At 55.4% G+C, this 13,069-nt stretch overlaps 1 protein-coding gene across 1 annotated transcript; it reads right to left on the minus strand.

Moving 5' to 3' along the window:
• Window positions 1-1,057: 1,057 nt before the first annotated feature.
• Window positions 1,058-9,363, minus strand: MAP1LC3B (microtubule associated protein 1 light chain 3 beta). Its single transcript, XM_032853796.1, has 4 exons — window positions 9,155-9,363; window positions 5,140-5,195; window positions 2,313-2,419; window positions 1,058-1,537 (listed from the first exon to the last, which is right to left on the minus strand). The coding sequence occupies exons 1-4, from the start codon at window positions 9,192-9,194 to the stop codon at window positions 1,363-1,365; spliced, it is 378 nt and encodes a 125-aa protein (XP_032709687.1). The 5' UTR covers window positions 9,195-9,363; the 3' UTR covers window positions 1,058-1,362.
• Window positions 9,364-13,069: the final 3,706 nt, after the last annotated feature.

The following is a 13,069-nucleotide window of genomic DNA, read 5'->3' on the forward strand; positions in this document are numbered from 1 at the left end:
GAACGGGGCGTACAATCGAACAAGACAGGCGACGCGGAGCTCACATACTGCGAAAGCACACGTGTCCCGCGGGGCCCGTGACAGCCGGTGCCGCGGGACGCTCGGGGTCAAGCGCGCAGGCGGGGCTGGGGCTTCCCCCGCCTCCGGAGGAAGTGACGTCCACCGACGGGTGCGGGGCGCGGCGCACGCCGCGGTGCACAAGCCGAGGCGTGACCCGCCGCGGTGCGGTCCGAAGCGGTCGGCGGGCTCGGTGCTCCTCCCACGGAACGGGCCGCAGCGAGCCCCGTGCGGGCCGCAGCGAGCGCCGGTCATTCCCGCTGACCTCGGAGTTCACCGCCCGACACTCCCCGCCTGTGAGGGACGCTAGGGCTCCTTTAGCTGCGGTTTGCGGCGGACATGCGTCCGGCGGGGAGGACCTCCGGCCCACAAGGGCACGGAAATACTCTTCCCACGTAACTTTTCAGTAAGAGTCACGCACTTAACGCACAACACGGCCCACCTACAGCTTTAGGCCAATAGGCAGAGGGTGCGTCCGAACGGGGCGCTCCGGTCTGTCCCGCGGGTCCCGCACGGTCCCAAGGGCGAAACTGACAGAACCGCTGCTCCCCGCACGGACGCAGGCGGCGGTCGGACCCCGGAGAGACCCGCACGCCGGGAGAAACGCCGCGCCTTCCTTCTCTGGGCGCTTCGAGAAACTAGACCAAAACCTTCAATGATTCAAGGTTCGTACTGAGCAGCGGTGCTTTTCTGGCACCGTCTGGAAAGGCAAAGTTTGCCGGCGCCGCGAGAGCACGAGCTCGGGCACGCGCACCCGGAGCGGGAACCCCGAGCCGCGGTTCAGTTTTCCTGCCCCGTTTCCCCTGCTCTTTGCCCACGACCATGGCAAACGGCGGGCGCGGGTGGGGGGAGGCTTGACAACTCGTGCTCACAGATCCTCCCAGGCTTTCCCCGCTCAACGGGAACCCTCCACAGAGCGTCCGCTGGGTCTGTGAACCTAGGGAAGAATGTGTCTCTGAAGGCTTAAGTACAGGCTCCTAATAGGGGAAGAGCATTAAAATAAGGTGAAGGTCTGTTTTATTGGCAACTTAGAATGCAAAGTGTTTTATTTTTAAACTTCTAAATTTGAAAACAAAACAGCCTAGGTTAAATAATGGAGTTTTCCAAAGCTGGATGTGCTCACCGAGCCCAGTTTTCCTGCTTGCGGTACAAAACAACTTCCTAAAACTCCTAGGCAGGAACACTACTGTTTGGATGATCTGTGACTGGATGATCTCATCAACCCTCAGTTGCTATTATCCCTTTTTTTTTTTTTTCCTGGGTAAGGGTTTAAAAAAATTCAAGAACAGATGCATTTTTCTAGTCTTACACAGACGATTTCACTCCAAATGTCTCCTGAGAGGCGTAGACCATATACAGGAATCCATCTTCGTCCTTCTCACTTTCATACACTTCAGAAATCGGTGTGGACACACTCACCATGCTGTGTCCGTTCACTAACAGGAAGAAGGCCTGGTTAGCGTTGAGCTGTAAGCGCCTCCTGTTGTAAGAAGACAACGTGAAGAGATACCAGCGCGTCAGTTTGCAAAAGGGAAATGTAAAAACATCATGCACCCCCTTTGATACCAAAGTATAAAGCTTCTGGAAATGCTGCTTCTGGCAAAATAATCCCTATGCCCACAGACCGACTGTCGTAGCTACAACTTCTCACAAGCACAGGACATTTCTAGCATCACGTTGTGACTGGTAGTAGCGGTAACACAGACACTATCCTTACCGTGTCCCCCAGGCCAGCTTTATCTTAGTATGCTCTCTGAACAGCCGCGAGTGTCCAATGAGAGAAAGAGTTCAAACTATAATTTACAAACTATTCATTACGATTCTACCAAGTCTGCATCGTCTTTTACTAATTTTGTCGTAAAAAACTTATCTAGGGGGCGCCTGGGAGGCTCAGGCAGTTACACCTCTGTCTTGGGCTCAGACCATGATCCCAGGGTCCTGGGACAGAGCCCCCGTGTCGGGCTCTCTGCTCAGCGGGGGGCCTGCCTCTCTCTCTTTGCCATGGCTCTGCCTACTTGTGATCTCTGTCAAATAAATAAAAATCTTAAAAATAAAAAAGCATCTACACTAGATGTTATGATGAAAAAAATCAGGGACAGGAGATCCAGCAGGTAGGAGAAGAACTCAGAAAGGAAGGAAACGTCTTTAGGTTTTATTAGGCTTGCAGAGATGTTAATCAGAACTGAAGCTGTATCTGTAAGTCTGATACAGAAAAGCAGTCACCCAAAGAAACAGGAAAAACAGTGATTAAATACCTAATGATCTTGATGAGCTCACTCATGTTGACATGGTCGGGGACAAGGAATTTGGTTTTGTCCAGGACAGGAAGCTGCTTCTCACCCTTGTACCGTTCGATGATCACCTAGAAAAGCAGCCAGAGGAGAGATTTTAAAATAACCATTAACAATGAAGAGCGGAGATACTTCTGTGTCGGAGCCGGCGCATACCGAGTGGGGTTTGAGGCAGAAACAGCACATGTCAGTTCCCCACCGATCTGCGAAGAGCGATCGTTTACCCCCAACCCTCACAGGGAAGTGAGCCTCCAGGGACGGGAGCAGGGGCTGAAAGGAGCCGCTCGGTGGTCCCGGTTATTTGGAGCCATGAAAACACTAACTGGTTCGAGCAGTACAAGCAGATGGCAGGAGCCAGCGTGGATCTCTGTCGACTGCGGAGCCGCTGTCTCCTCCAAAGCGCGAGCGACCGCGATTCCGCAGTCCACCCGTTTCCTTCCCACGAGACGGTTTCTCCGCCTGATGTGGAAAAGTCCTGAGTAAATATCTGGTAAGTAGAGACAACGATCAGCTGGTTCTGGAGACAAACTTTGTGCAGAGAGGCTTGAAGATCCTTTCATCTTGACAAAATACTCCTAGTATTTCTTTGATGAGTTCTGAGAGTCAAGAATCTTGCACGGTGCAGGGAACAAAACTACTTCTGCATCAGGAAGGGAAACAAATCCATGCGCTCCCTTGCGGGACTTCTCTCCACAGAGGACAAACAACTTCTACTGCTCAGCCACTATCAACGCTGGCCCCGGGGTGTTGACTGCCGGTGCCTCCTCATGTACAGAGTACCAGAGACACTCTTCTCCAGGTGAAGCAACTCTCCACCTCACCGCAACAATGACAAGTTGAGAGGAGGAGGAGAAATCTTCACATCCTGTCTCTCTAGGAAAGGGGAAGATACTCGTCTGCACATTGTTCCACTTTATGGGGCCCACAGAAGGTTCTGTACGGCCAAATCAAACCGCTGCTCCCTTCCTTGGTAAGACCAAGGGCTGTTATCCATGGGGTGTGTTCAGAACATGGGAGCCGCAAGGGAGACTGACTACACAGACTACTTTTGCCTGGGTGTGACCAGCATCAGAGCTCAGAGGCAATACAGAAATCTTACATTACTGGCCCAGGAAGAGCAGAAGCAGAATGAGGAGAGAATCTCCTGACCTTAGACCATATTCATTAAAGGAAGGGAGAGCAGCAGCCCTGAGACAAAGGACAACATGGCCTTGGGCACCTCCCTCCTCTCAGGTGTCCCTGACTCTCCAGTGTCGCGGAACTCCATGAAAACAATGCCCGGTATAATGACCGGTTGACTTTTCGGTTCTTATTTTTTCTTTTTCCTGAACTTTAATTTGGGAGAGAAGTCACGTTAAGTCCCGAGTGAGGCATCTGGCTAGACCTGAAAAGTGCCTTGTCAAGTGCTACGGACAAGATCGCAGAAGAAAAAGCCATCCTCGGGGAGTGGAGACCGGGGTCTGGAGAGCCAGCGAGCTGCCCTGCCTTCTCCGTCCCGGCCGTGCTATTCCCAGTAAGGAGTGCCTCTCAAGCTGTTCAGGGGCCAGAAGCACCCATGGGAAGTACAAGCCTGTGATTTCTGCAAAACCCCTGAAGTGCCAGCAGAAAGGAGGGCCGCTCATGTTCGCAGATAATCACGTTTCAAAGGAGACTGCAGACGCAGAACAAATCCTGGCAGACTGCCGGGCTTTTCCAACGGCACCGAAAAGTGAAGGAAACCTTAATGAGGAAAACCCCCAGGCCCTATGTTGACCCCAAATATAAGGAAAGACTGAAATTTCTAAGCTGTCCAAGGCAAACAGAGACTGTGTCTTACTGCAGAGTTCTACAGCTGGGAAAACGCTGGGCAGGCCCATCTTCTCCTTTCGGTGCACCTTACGGCCCTAAGCCCTGGACCTCTCTTTCCTCACAGTTCCATGTGAGAGGACACGTCAGAAAGCCAAACGGGAAAGTTTCTACAGAATTTCTAACAGCCGAGTGTCTTTCTGAGTGGGCTGCGGCATTTCGAGGAGGTAACAACCGTGGACGCAGAACTAGGCTGATCTTTCCAATATCGTGTGGGGTGGGAATCTCTTCCCACCTTACAGATTAGGACGTGGCAGCCCGTTTCAGAGTTTTAGTAACGAGCTCAGCATCCCTCAGCACCCTTGAACCTAAAAGGCCTGAACTCAGCCTCCACCTGAAACCGGAAGCTCCTCTTACCCACTGCTCTCAGACCTGGCACCTCAGCAGATACCGTTTTAGCGTCTGTCCGCAGGGGTTGGGGTAGAGGCGCTGCTGCCTGGGCACAGCAGGAAGCACCTGAGCCACGCACACAGGACAAGAAGAGCAGTGTTTCTCCTCTGTCTCTGCAAAGCAGCCAAGCACAACAGGCCTCTGCGGGGCACCCAAACAGAGCCTGGAAAGTTCAGTCCCACTTCAGTCCCGACCGCTGGTTTTCCCACCACAGTCCCCCTCCTTTAGCAGAGCGGACACTTCCTCCCACTGAAAAAACACGAGCAGTGCCAGCCCCTCCCCCCCTCCCCCCAGATGGATACGTCTGACTTGTGTGTAACATTAAGGCAGCCGACTCGGACTCAGGAGGACACAGAATGTGACCAGATGAAGGAACTGCATGTTCAGACATCTCCATTCTAGGTCACGAAAGGGACACCGGGCGTTCCTTGTCTGAGGAGCTCTGCAGAGACCTGTCCCACGGTCACACACCACGGCACGGTCTGGAGGACTTCAGCAGTGCTGTCCTCTGCGAACATGACCAACGACTGAAACACGGGTGCCGGAGACTACCTACTGGGATTTTGGTAGGATGCTGCTCTCGGATAAGTCGGACATCTTCTACTCTTTGTTCTGCAACGAAAAGGAAGAGACACAGGCATTATTAAGGGCCAAAGTGTAGCTTCTTTCCTGCATTTTTACTGGTGGTTTCTATATCTAAATTCAGCTACCCCTAGCTGTGGCAGAGCAGTAAGGACATCTTCTCCAGAACTGCGAGGAACCACACACTGGCACTTCGTACCTGGCACAAGCTGCCATTTCCGTGTAAACCAACATGCAATTACACAGCCCTCGCGGGTGTAAGACACAAGACCAAGAGTACAGAACTGGTTTCAAGGGTTTGGACCCCAGGCTTGCAGCCAAATGTAAACGGCAAATGAACAGATTAACAGCGTGTGGCGCTGCCAATCTTTCCTCTCGTGACTCCAACAGCCTGTCAATTTTTGTGAACCTTCCGAAGTTTAAGTTGGTATAGGAATCTCAGATGAAACATACGCTCTTCAACGTGGTTTTCTCTTGTGATTTCCCGCTTTCCAATGATACCGTGCTTACTGGAAAAGAGACTGCCCAAAAGAGATGGGGGTGGGGAACAATGCCCTATTGGACTTTTAAATAGTTTTGCTCAGGGATGCCTGGGTGGCTCAGTCATTTAAGTGCCTGCCTTCCACTCAGGTCACGATCCCAGGACCCTGGGATTGAGTCCCACAGCAGGCTCCTTGCTTAGCGGGGACCCTCCTGCTCCCCCTGCTTGTGATCTCTCTCTCTGATAAATAAAACCTTAAAAAGAAAAAAAAAAAAAGAGTTTTGCTCAATGCCCACCCCCTCCAAAAAGTTTTTTTTTTTTTTTTAAGATTTTATTTATTTATTTGACAGACAGAGATCACAAGCAGGCAGAGGGGCAGGCAGGGAAAGAGAAAGGAAGCAGGCTCCCTGCTGAGCAGAGAGCCTGATGCGGGCCTCGATCCCAGGACCCCTGAGATCATGACCTGAGCTGAAGGCAGAGGCTTAACCCGCTGAGCCACCCAGGCACCCCTAAGCTACTTATTTTAGACCAACATATAAACTTCCCCCAAGACATGCTAACTTTTTTGATAGTAACGGAGAAGCTTAAACCTGCCCACCACTAAACCACAGCAGAGAAGTGTCATTAAGTAAACTGGGGCGATCCAGAAGCTGAAGCGCATTACTCCATGTGGGCAGACCAAATCCAGAATTATTTGCTCTAACACAATCTGGGAGTTCACGAAATTCTCCACACACCTGCAGACACACGCTACGCCTCCGGACTTCGTGTTGGCCATCTCGTGCCCTGGAAATGACGGCCACCTACGGGAGGCTGGGAGAGGGCCCGGCAGGAGAGGACGTGCAGGTCCAGACATCTGCAGCTAGATGGACCGTGATCTTCACCTCTCTGGGCCCCACCCAGTTCTACAAAAAGGGGCTGTTTTGGGTGAGCCCCGAGGCCCACTTCCACCCTCTCAATCCTAGCAGAATCAGCAGAAATATATTCGAGTCTGGGTAAACCTGAACTCTTTAGCTTGGAAGAGAGAAAGAATCGCTCCAGCTAAGTGGGGCCGCTCTTAGGTTCTGCTGAAGAGGTTCTCTCCGAAGAATTGATTTCCCTCGTTTATTGGGCTGCAAATCAGTGAAAATGGTCAGCACGGGAGCACGGAAAGGCAGTACCCATTAAATGATATTTGATCCTCTGCAAAATGACTATCAAAGAGATCTTTTTCAAGGGGGGAAGGGGGGTGCCCCAGTGGCTCAGTTGCTTAAGCGTCTGCCTTCCGCTCAGGTCATGATCTCAGGGTCAGAGACCGAGAGGCACATGGGGCTCCCTCTCCCTCCACGGCTCCCCCTGCTTGTGTTCTCTCACCATGAAATAAACAAAAACAATCTTTAAAAAAAAAAAGTGGGGGAGGAGCAAAGGTGAACTAAGGGGCAAGCCCACGAACAGTGTAGTAAGATGAGCTAATGGGAAGAAATGGGGGCACTCCTGGTTTACCCTCAGGGCCACGGGTTCCCGGTGAATTAGAATACGTTAGTCTCACTTTTCTTACTCTTACCAGCGACTCTTCAGATATTTTTCTAGAAAAACCTAAAAATACTCTAAGCTAAAGGAAAGTAACTATATTTCAATCATGAGAAAATAACCATCTTTCCCACACCAACGTCCCCAGTTAACTTCTACTTTTTTAAGTAAGTTCCATGCCCAACCTGGGGCCAGAACTCACAACCCAAGGTCAAGTCACATGCTCCGTCCACTGGGCCAGCCAGGCGCCCCTCAGTGAGCGTTAACGTGTAAGAGTCAGTGGGGACGAAGCCAGACCCAAGAGGAAACGTGCTTCCGAGGCGGCTCTCAGGGCTGCACCGACCCAAACAATACCGAGTTCAGAGAGGTCACCTCGGCAGATCGGCAGATCAGCAGCAACGCACACGCCGGAGTTGCCAAACGACACACCCTGAGGGGCTGAGGCGCAGCCGGGGCTCTGCGGACGAGCCCTCCGTGGCCGCCCGCCGCAGGTCCACACCCACGTCCACGCTGCGGACGCCCAGCTTTCGCAGACCTCGGGCTAGCGAACGAAACGGGGACCGGGTCCCCTGGGGGCGTGAACACCCGACCGCACGCCGCGGGTGGGGCCGGCAGGCTGTGGGCCCAGGATTCTCCTGCTGCCCGGCACCCCGGGCACTTGGAAATACGTGATAACGTGACTTTCGGTCTCACCCGCGGCTGGGAAGCTCCCGTGGGTCTCGAGCCCCCGCCGCGGAGGGCGGACCGGGCAGGCCAGAAAGGCACAAGCCGGCTCTCCTGCCGCGCCACACCCGGCCTACCCAAGAGGGTGCAGGGGTGGGGGCGCCGCTCCCGCTCCGGCCACCAGCGCACACCCCTCTTCTCAAGCAACCAGCGCCCGCCTGTCGGCCGCCACGTGCGACCACGGCCGCTGAGCTGCACGCTAGTGTCCTCCCTCCACACGACCCGGCGCAGCAAGGCCTGCGGCGGCCGCCCCCACGGGCACCCTTGCCACGAGGGTCTGCGCCTCCCGAGGGCCAGCGAGCCCTAGGGCTGCAGGGCTGACGCGAGAGCCCAACAAACAATCGGGCCACGGCCGCAGGGGGCCAAAAAGGTGATTCAGCAGCTCGGCTGCGGCGCGTCCTGGAGAGACCTCGGCGGTGACCGGCCGGGGAGGGGGCCGCGCACTGGCCCTGACCGCCACCACCTGGACGGACCGCCGCGGTCGGCCGGGACACGGTCGGGGTGAGGGGGGGTGGCTACCAGCGTCCACCGCGCTCAGGCCCCCGGCCCCGACCCGCAGCGGACGGACCGCCGCTCGCACCCAAGACCCCGCCCGGGGTGTGGGGGGAGAGCTTCCTGGGGTCGCCAGGGACACGGCCGCTGTGTGTGGGGGGGGACTCCGTAGGCTCCACCGCGCAGGCCCGGCCCCCCGGCCCCGACCCCAACCCGGAACCGACAGCCGCCCTCGCCCGAGATCGGCCCGGGGAGGACGGGAGCGGGGGGCGGGCTCCCCGGATTCGCCCGCGACTCGGCCGCCGGGGAGCTCGCCCGGTCCGACAGCTCCGGCCCCCCATCGGCCCCCGGCCCCGGCCCGGAGCGGATGGACGGCCGCCCTCGCCCCGGGACGCGGCCGCCGGAGGGAGGGGGCTCCCAGGGTCCGGCCCCGCCCAGCCTCCGGCCCCCTCGGCCCCTCGGGCCTCCTCCGGCCCCGGCCCCGGCCCCCTCAGCACTCCGCCAACCCCGACGCTCCCAGCCGGCCGCACCACGCCGTCGGCCGCCGGCCCTCGGCCCTGCTCAGTCCTGCCTCTGCCCCCGGCACGGCCGCCGCCATCCCCTCCCACCTTGGGTCCCCGACATCCGCCCCTCCCGGGTCCCTGCCCGCTCAGCCCCACATCCAGCCCCGTCCCCCGCTCAGCCCGCCGTCGGCCCCCACCCCGGCCGTCGCCGACCCCGGCCGCCCCGGCTGCCGCCTCAGCCCCCCTTCGGCCCGCGCGCCCCACCCCGCGGCGGTACCCACCGAAGGTGCGGCGCTGCTTGAAGGTCTTCTCCGACGGCATGGCGCGGGCGGCGAGGCGGAGGCAGTGGGGCGGAGGGTCCCGGGGGCTGCAGACTGCAGGCGGCGGCGAGAGAAGACCCAACTGTGGCGACAGCGACTTCCCTTGTGTCTCTTCAGTCCGCAGCCGCGTCAGGTGACCGGCGCGGCGTCCCGAGGGGCGGGGCCAAGGCCGGCTGCCTCCGCCACCATGGCGGGCGTGGCGGAAGCGGGGCCGCGCACATGCGCAGCGAGGAGTCCACGGTGCGCAGGCGCGGGGGCCGCGAGACCGGCGCCCAGGTCCGGGAGCCGCCCGCGGGAGCATGGGCTGCGGGCTCCCCGGTTCCCGCGCCGAAGTCCCGCGTGGCCCGGCTGCTTTGGCGGACTCCGCGTCACTCGTGCGCCCGCTCCGTGTGCCGACGCCGAGAACGCTCAGCCCGAAAGCACCGTTGTCGCGCGCTCCCGCCGCGGGTCCGGGGGCTGCGGTTCGCTCGTCCGGATCGCGCCCCTGTCGCCGTCGTGCGTGTGGGCAGCGGCTCCTGGGCGGCCCCGGCTCACAGCCCTCCGGAGCCTGGGGGTCGCGGGCGAGCGCGCGGCAGCGTGGGAGGGGCCGTGTGCGCGGGGGACCGTGCGCGTCCCTCGGCCGCCGCGCCGCTTTGGGACCGCCGCGCTGGGGAGCGCCGCCCGGGTCCGCAGGCCGCACGCATGGGGCCGCCGGCGGGGTGTCCGCGCACGCCACACCCGCACCGTCCGAAATGTCGTCCTCGGGGCGGTAACAGCGGGCCCCTCGGGGTGCCCCTGCCGGAGCCGCGGAGTCAGCTGCGGCTCGTTCTCCCGCGGCCGACAGCGGTGTCCGCGGGCCACCTCCGGCCGCGGTCCTCCCCGCGTGGTCGCGTTCTTCACCTTGCACAGCCCCGAGGCCGCCGCGTTGGGACATTCTGTCCGGTGTCCGGAGTCGCAGAGGAAGGCCTCAGTTCCACGGGGGCTGTCTTGAGTGTTTTGTGTTTATTCTCTGAAAATTGGAGAAAAAAAAAAAAGCGCCTGTTACGTACCTTTCTTCTGCCAAACAAAGTGGTCAGGGTTGAAGTCTCTCTCTCTCTTTTTTTTTTAAAGAGTCTATTTATTTGACAGAGATCCCAGGTAGGCAGAGAGGCAGGAGGAGGTGGGGGGGGCGGGGAAGCAGGCTCCGCGCTGAACAGAGAGCCCGATGCGGGGCTCGATCCCAGGACCCTGACATCATGACCTGAGCCACCCAGGTGCCACAGGGTTGGAGTCTTAAAAAACCCTCGGGGGCTCCTGGGTGGTCAGTTGGTTGGCCAGGGGACTCTTGACTTTGGCTCCTTTCATGATCTCCTGGTCGTGAGATCAGTGTCTGGCTCCCCTGGGAGCAGGGGTTCTGCTTGAGAGTCTCTGATTGAGAGTCTGCTCCCCACTCCACTCTTTCTCTAAAATAAATCAATAAAACTAAAAAAAAAAAAAAAAAAAAGAAGAAGAAGAAGAGGAGCATGGACTGTGCTGCTTTCTTTTCTTGAGTTTTTTTGTTGTGTTTTTTTTTTTTTACTAAGTATTGACCGGTGACCTGCTTTCTTGGCTTAATGGCTATTTTGTAAGAAATGGACTTTTCGTTCTCTTGCTGGACAGTTGTTCCAAATGCAAGAAGGAAAAAAAAAATCAATTATCTGGCATATGGAGGTTGGGGGAAGGGAAGGAGAGTTTCATATTTCTCCAGTCCCTTAGGCATCCATAAAGCTTTACCGAATTACCCCAGACCTTGGGTTCACAGCCACAGAGGGATAGATTTCAAGGGCTGTGCTGCTGACGGGACAGGATCACTGTGGCTTTCAAGTACTGACGTCCACGTTTACAGTGACTGCTAAAGTCCTCCCCTAACCTTGAATTCCCGCTTGATCTGACCACATCTCCCTGTATGTTTCTCAGAAAATCATCCAAGGCTGTAGGCAGATAAAGGTGTCTCATACACATAATCTCCATGTAAGAATAGCATATTTGTAATATATATATATAAAGTTTATTAACTTACATTAACCTATAGATAAAGAAGTAGCTTAGAAAAATTTCATGTGCCCTCGGACTGCAGTTTCATAGAAGTCTGATGTAGTGAATAATTTTCAGAGTGGTAATATTATTCATGAATTATTTTAATCTTGTTAATATAAGCATAGTATGATGTATTTTTTAAGGAATAACAATACTGTTTTCTTAAAATAATCCACATAAAGTAGGAAAGCAAGAACACATCTTTAAATTTATTAAATGTTTTCTCCAGGAATCTCATGGTGCCTTTAAACTACCAGACTATTATTCTAGAAAGCCAGATGGTGTCAGTTTTAAAATAACTCGACCCTCTTCCCTTTTCCATAATAGGAAATGACCATAATTGTGGACAAAATAAGGTAACCTGAAAACTGAACGTGCTGCCTCCAGCCTTAGTGACCTACCAAGGCTGTAAATCGTGATGTCTAGCTATTTCTACGAATCTGTTAAATGAGGCACGAAACATGACCCGCGGTGTGGGACATTATTTTTGCCACACACGACATGGAAGACAAGTCAAACCAAGAAGCTGTTCAGCTTCCCTGGCCGGCCTGGCCCGTCCCACCTCTCCTCCCTCTGATTGGAAGAGATAGTCCAGCCTTGGGGACGTCTAGGCAACTATTGGCCCTCTGTCCTATCAGTCCTGTGTCAGCTGCTCCTTAGAACAAGTACACAAACAAGTATTGCTCAAGAGTGGGGGGCAGGGGCTATTCTCAGAAAGGATTTGGTCAGGAGGATTGTGAGGCCGCCCTTCGTGGATGGCCGGTCAGAGCAGCGTCTTCGCTGGGTGCTGAGTCCTCGCAGGCCCTGTCCGCAGCTGGGAGAGGCACCTTGGGCAGCCCGTCCTCTCCAGCGAAGCTGGGTCTGATGGACCATCGGAAACCCGCAGGCAGTAGCAGGCAGGAACGCCGTCACCAGTCACCCACACAGCCTGGTACTGTTCCCGAAATGAGTGTGAACAGCTGGCTTGGCATGGCCCAGGTTTTCGTTGCAGCTTAATTCTAAGCAGACCCTCCAGGACTGCTGTCAGTCCAGCTTTTGCCCATATATGGGACTGTTACGGGAAGCAACTCTTGAGAGTCTGTGGCCCTCTTGTTTGGCTTCTGAACATTTTCCTTTCTTTCCATTACCTCGGCTGTCTCTTCTGAGCAGCGGGTAGGATGTCACTCTTCCCATCTGGGTAAAGTTAACAGTTTACTCAGGTCCAGGAAACACTAGTTTCTGGGACTTCTGGGGAACCCACTGAGAAATAGCCTGCGGTGTAATCTGCTGATCTCCTTAGCCACGATCACTTTTCCATAACAAAGAGTTCATTATTATCATCCCACCTAGTGTTAAACGGTTACTTTTATCTAGTTTTTTTCTCCTTTTCCTTTAACCACATCGTCCTTAAGTGTTCTTAGTATGGGATATGTTATACATAAGGGACTATAAAAGTGTTCAGGACACACAAAGCTTTTGGGGTTGGGTGTGTAATAACTATCTGCTACCCAAGACCTTTCCCCTTGGGTTCCTTCCTGCCTAGGGGTTACCCGTGCTCCCACAGCTATGTTTCTATCTGGTTAGCACGAATTCAATCCTTCCACGTCTTGAGTGGGTTATTGTACACGGCCTTCTGTTAGTCCTGCTCTCAAGGATGTATAGATTCCAATAGGTCTGCCTACCTGTGTAGTTGCATAATCCAAACCATAAACAGAATAGTTTAACCATTTGGGGTGCCTGGGTGGCTCAGTTGGTTAAGCATCTGCCTTTAGCTCAGGTTGTGATTGTGATGCCAGGGTCCTGGGATAGAGAGCCCTGGGTCCAGCTCCCTGCTCACCTGGGGAGCCTGCTTCTTCTCCCTCT

Source organism: Lontra canadensis, unplaced genomic scaffold (assembly GCF_010015895.1).
Source record: "Lontra canadensis isolate GAN:19392208 unplaced genomic scaffold, GSC_riverotter_1.0 scaffold8, whole genome shotgun sequence".
Lineage (NCBI taxonomy): Eukaryota > Metazoa > Chordata > Mammalia > Carnivora > Mustelidae > Lontra > Lontra canadensis.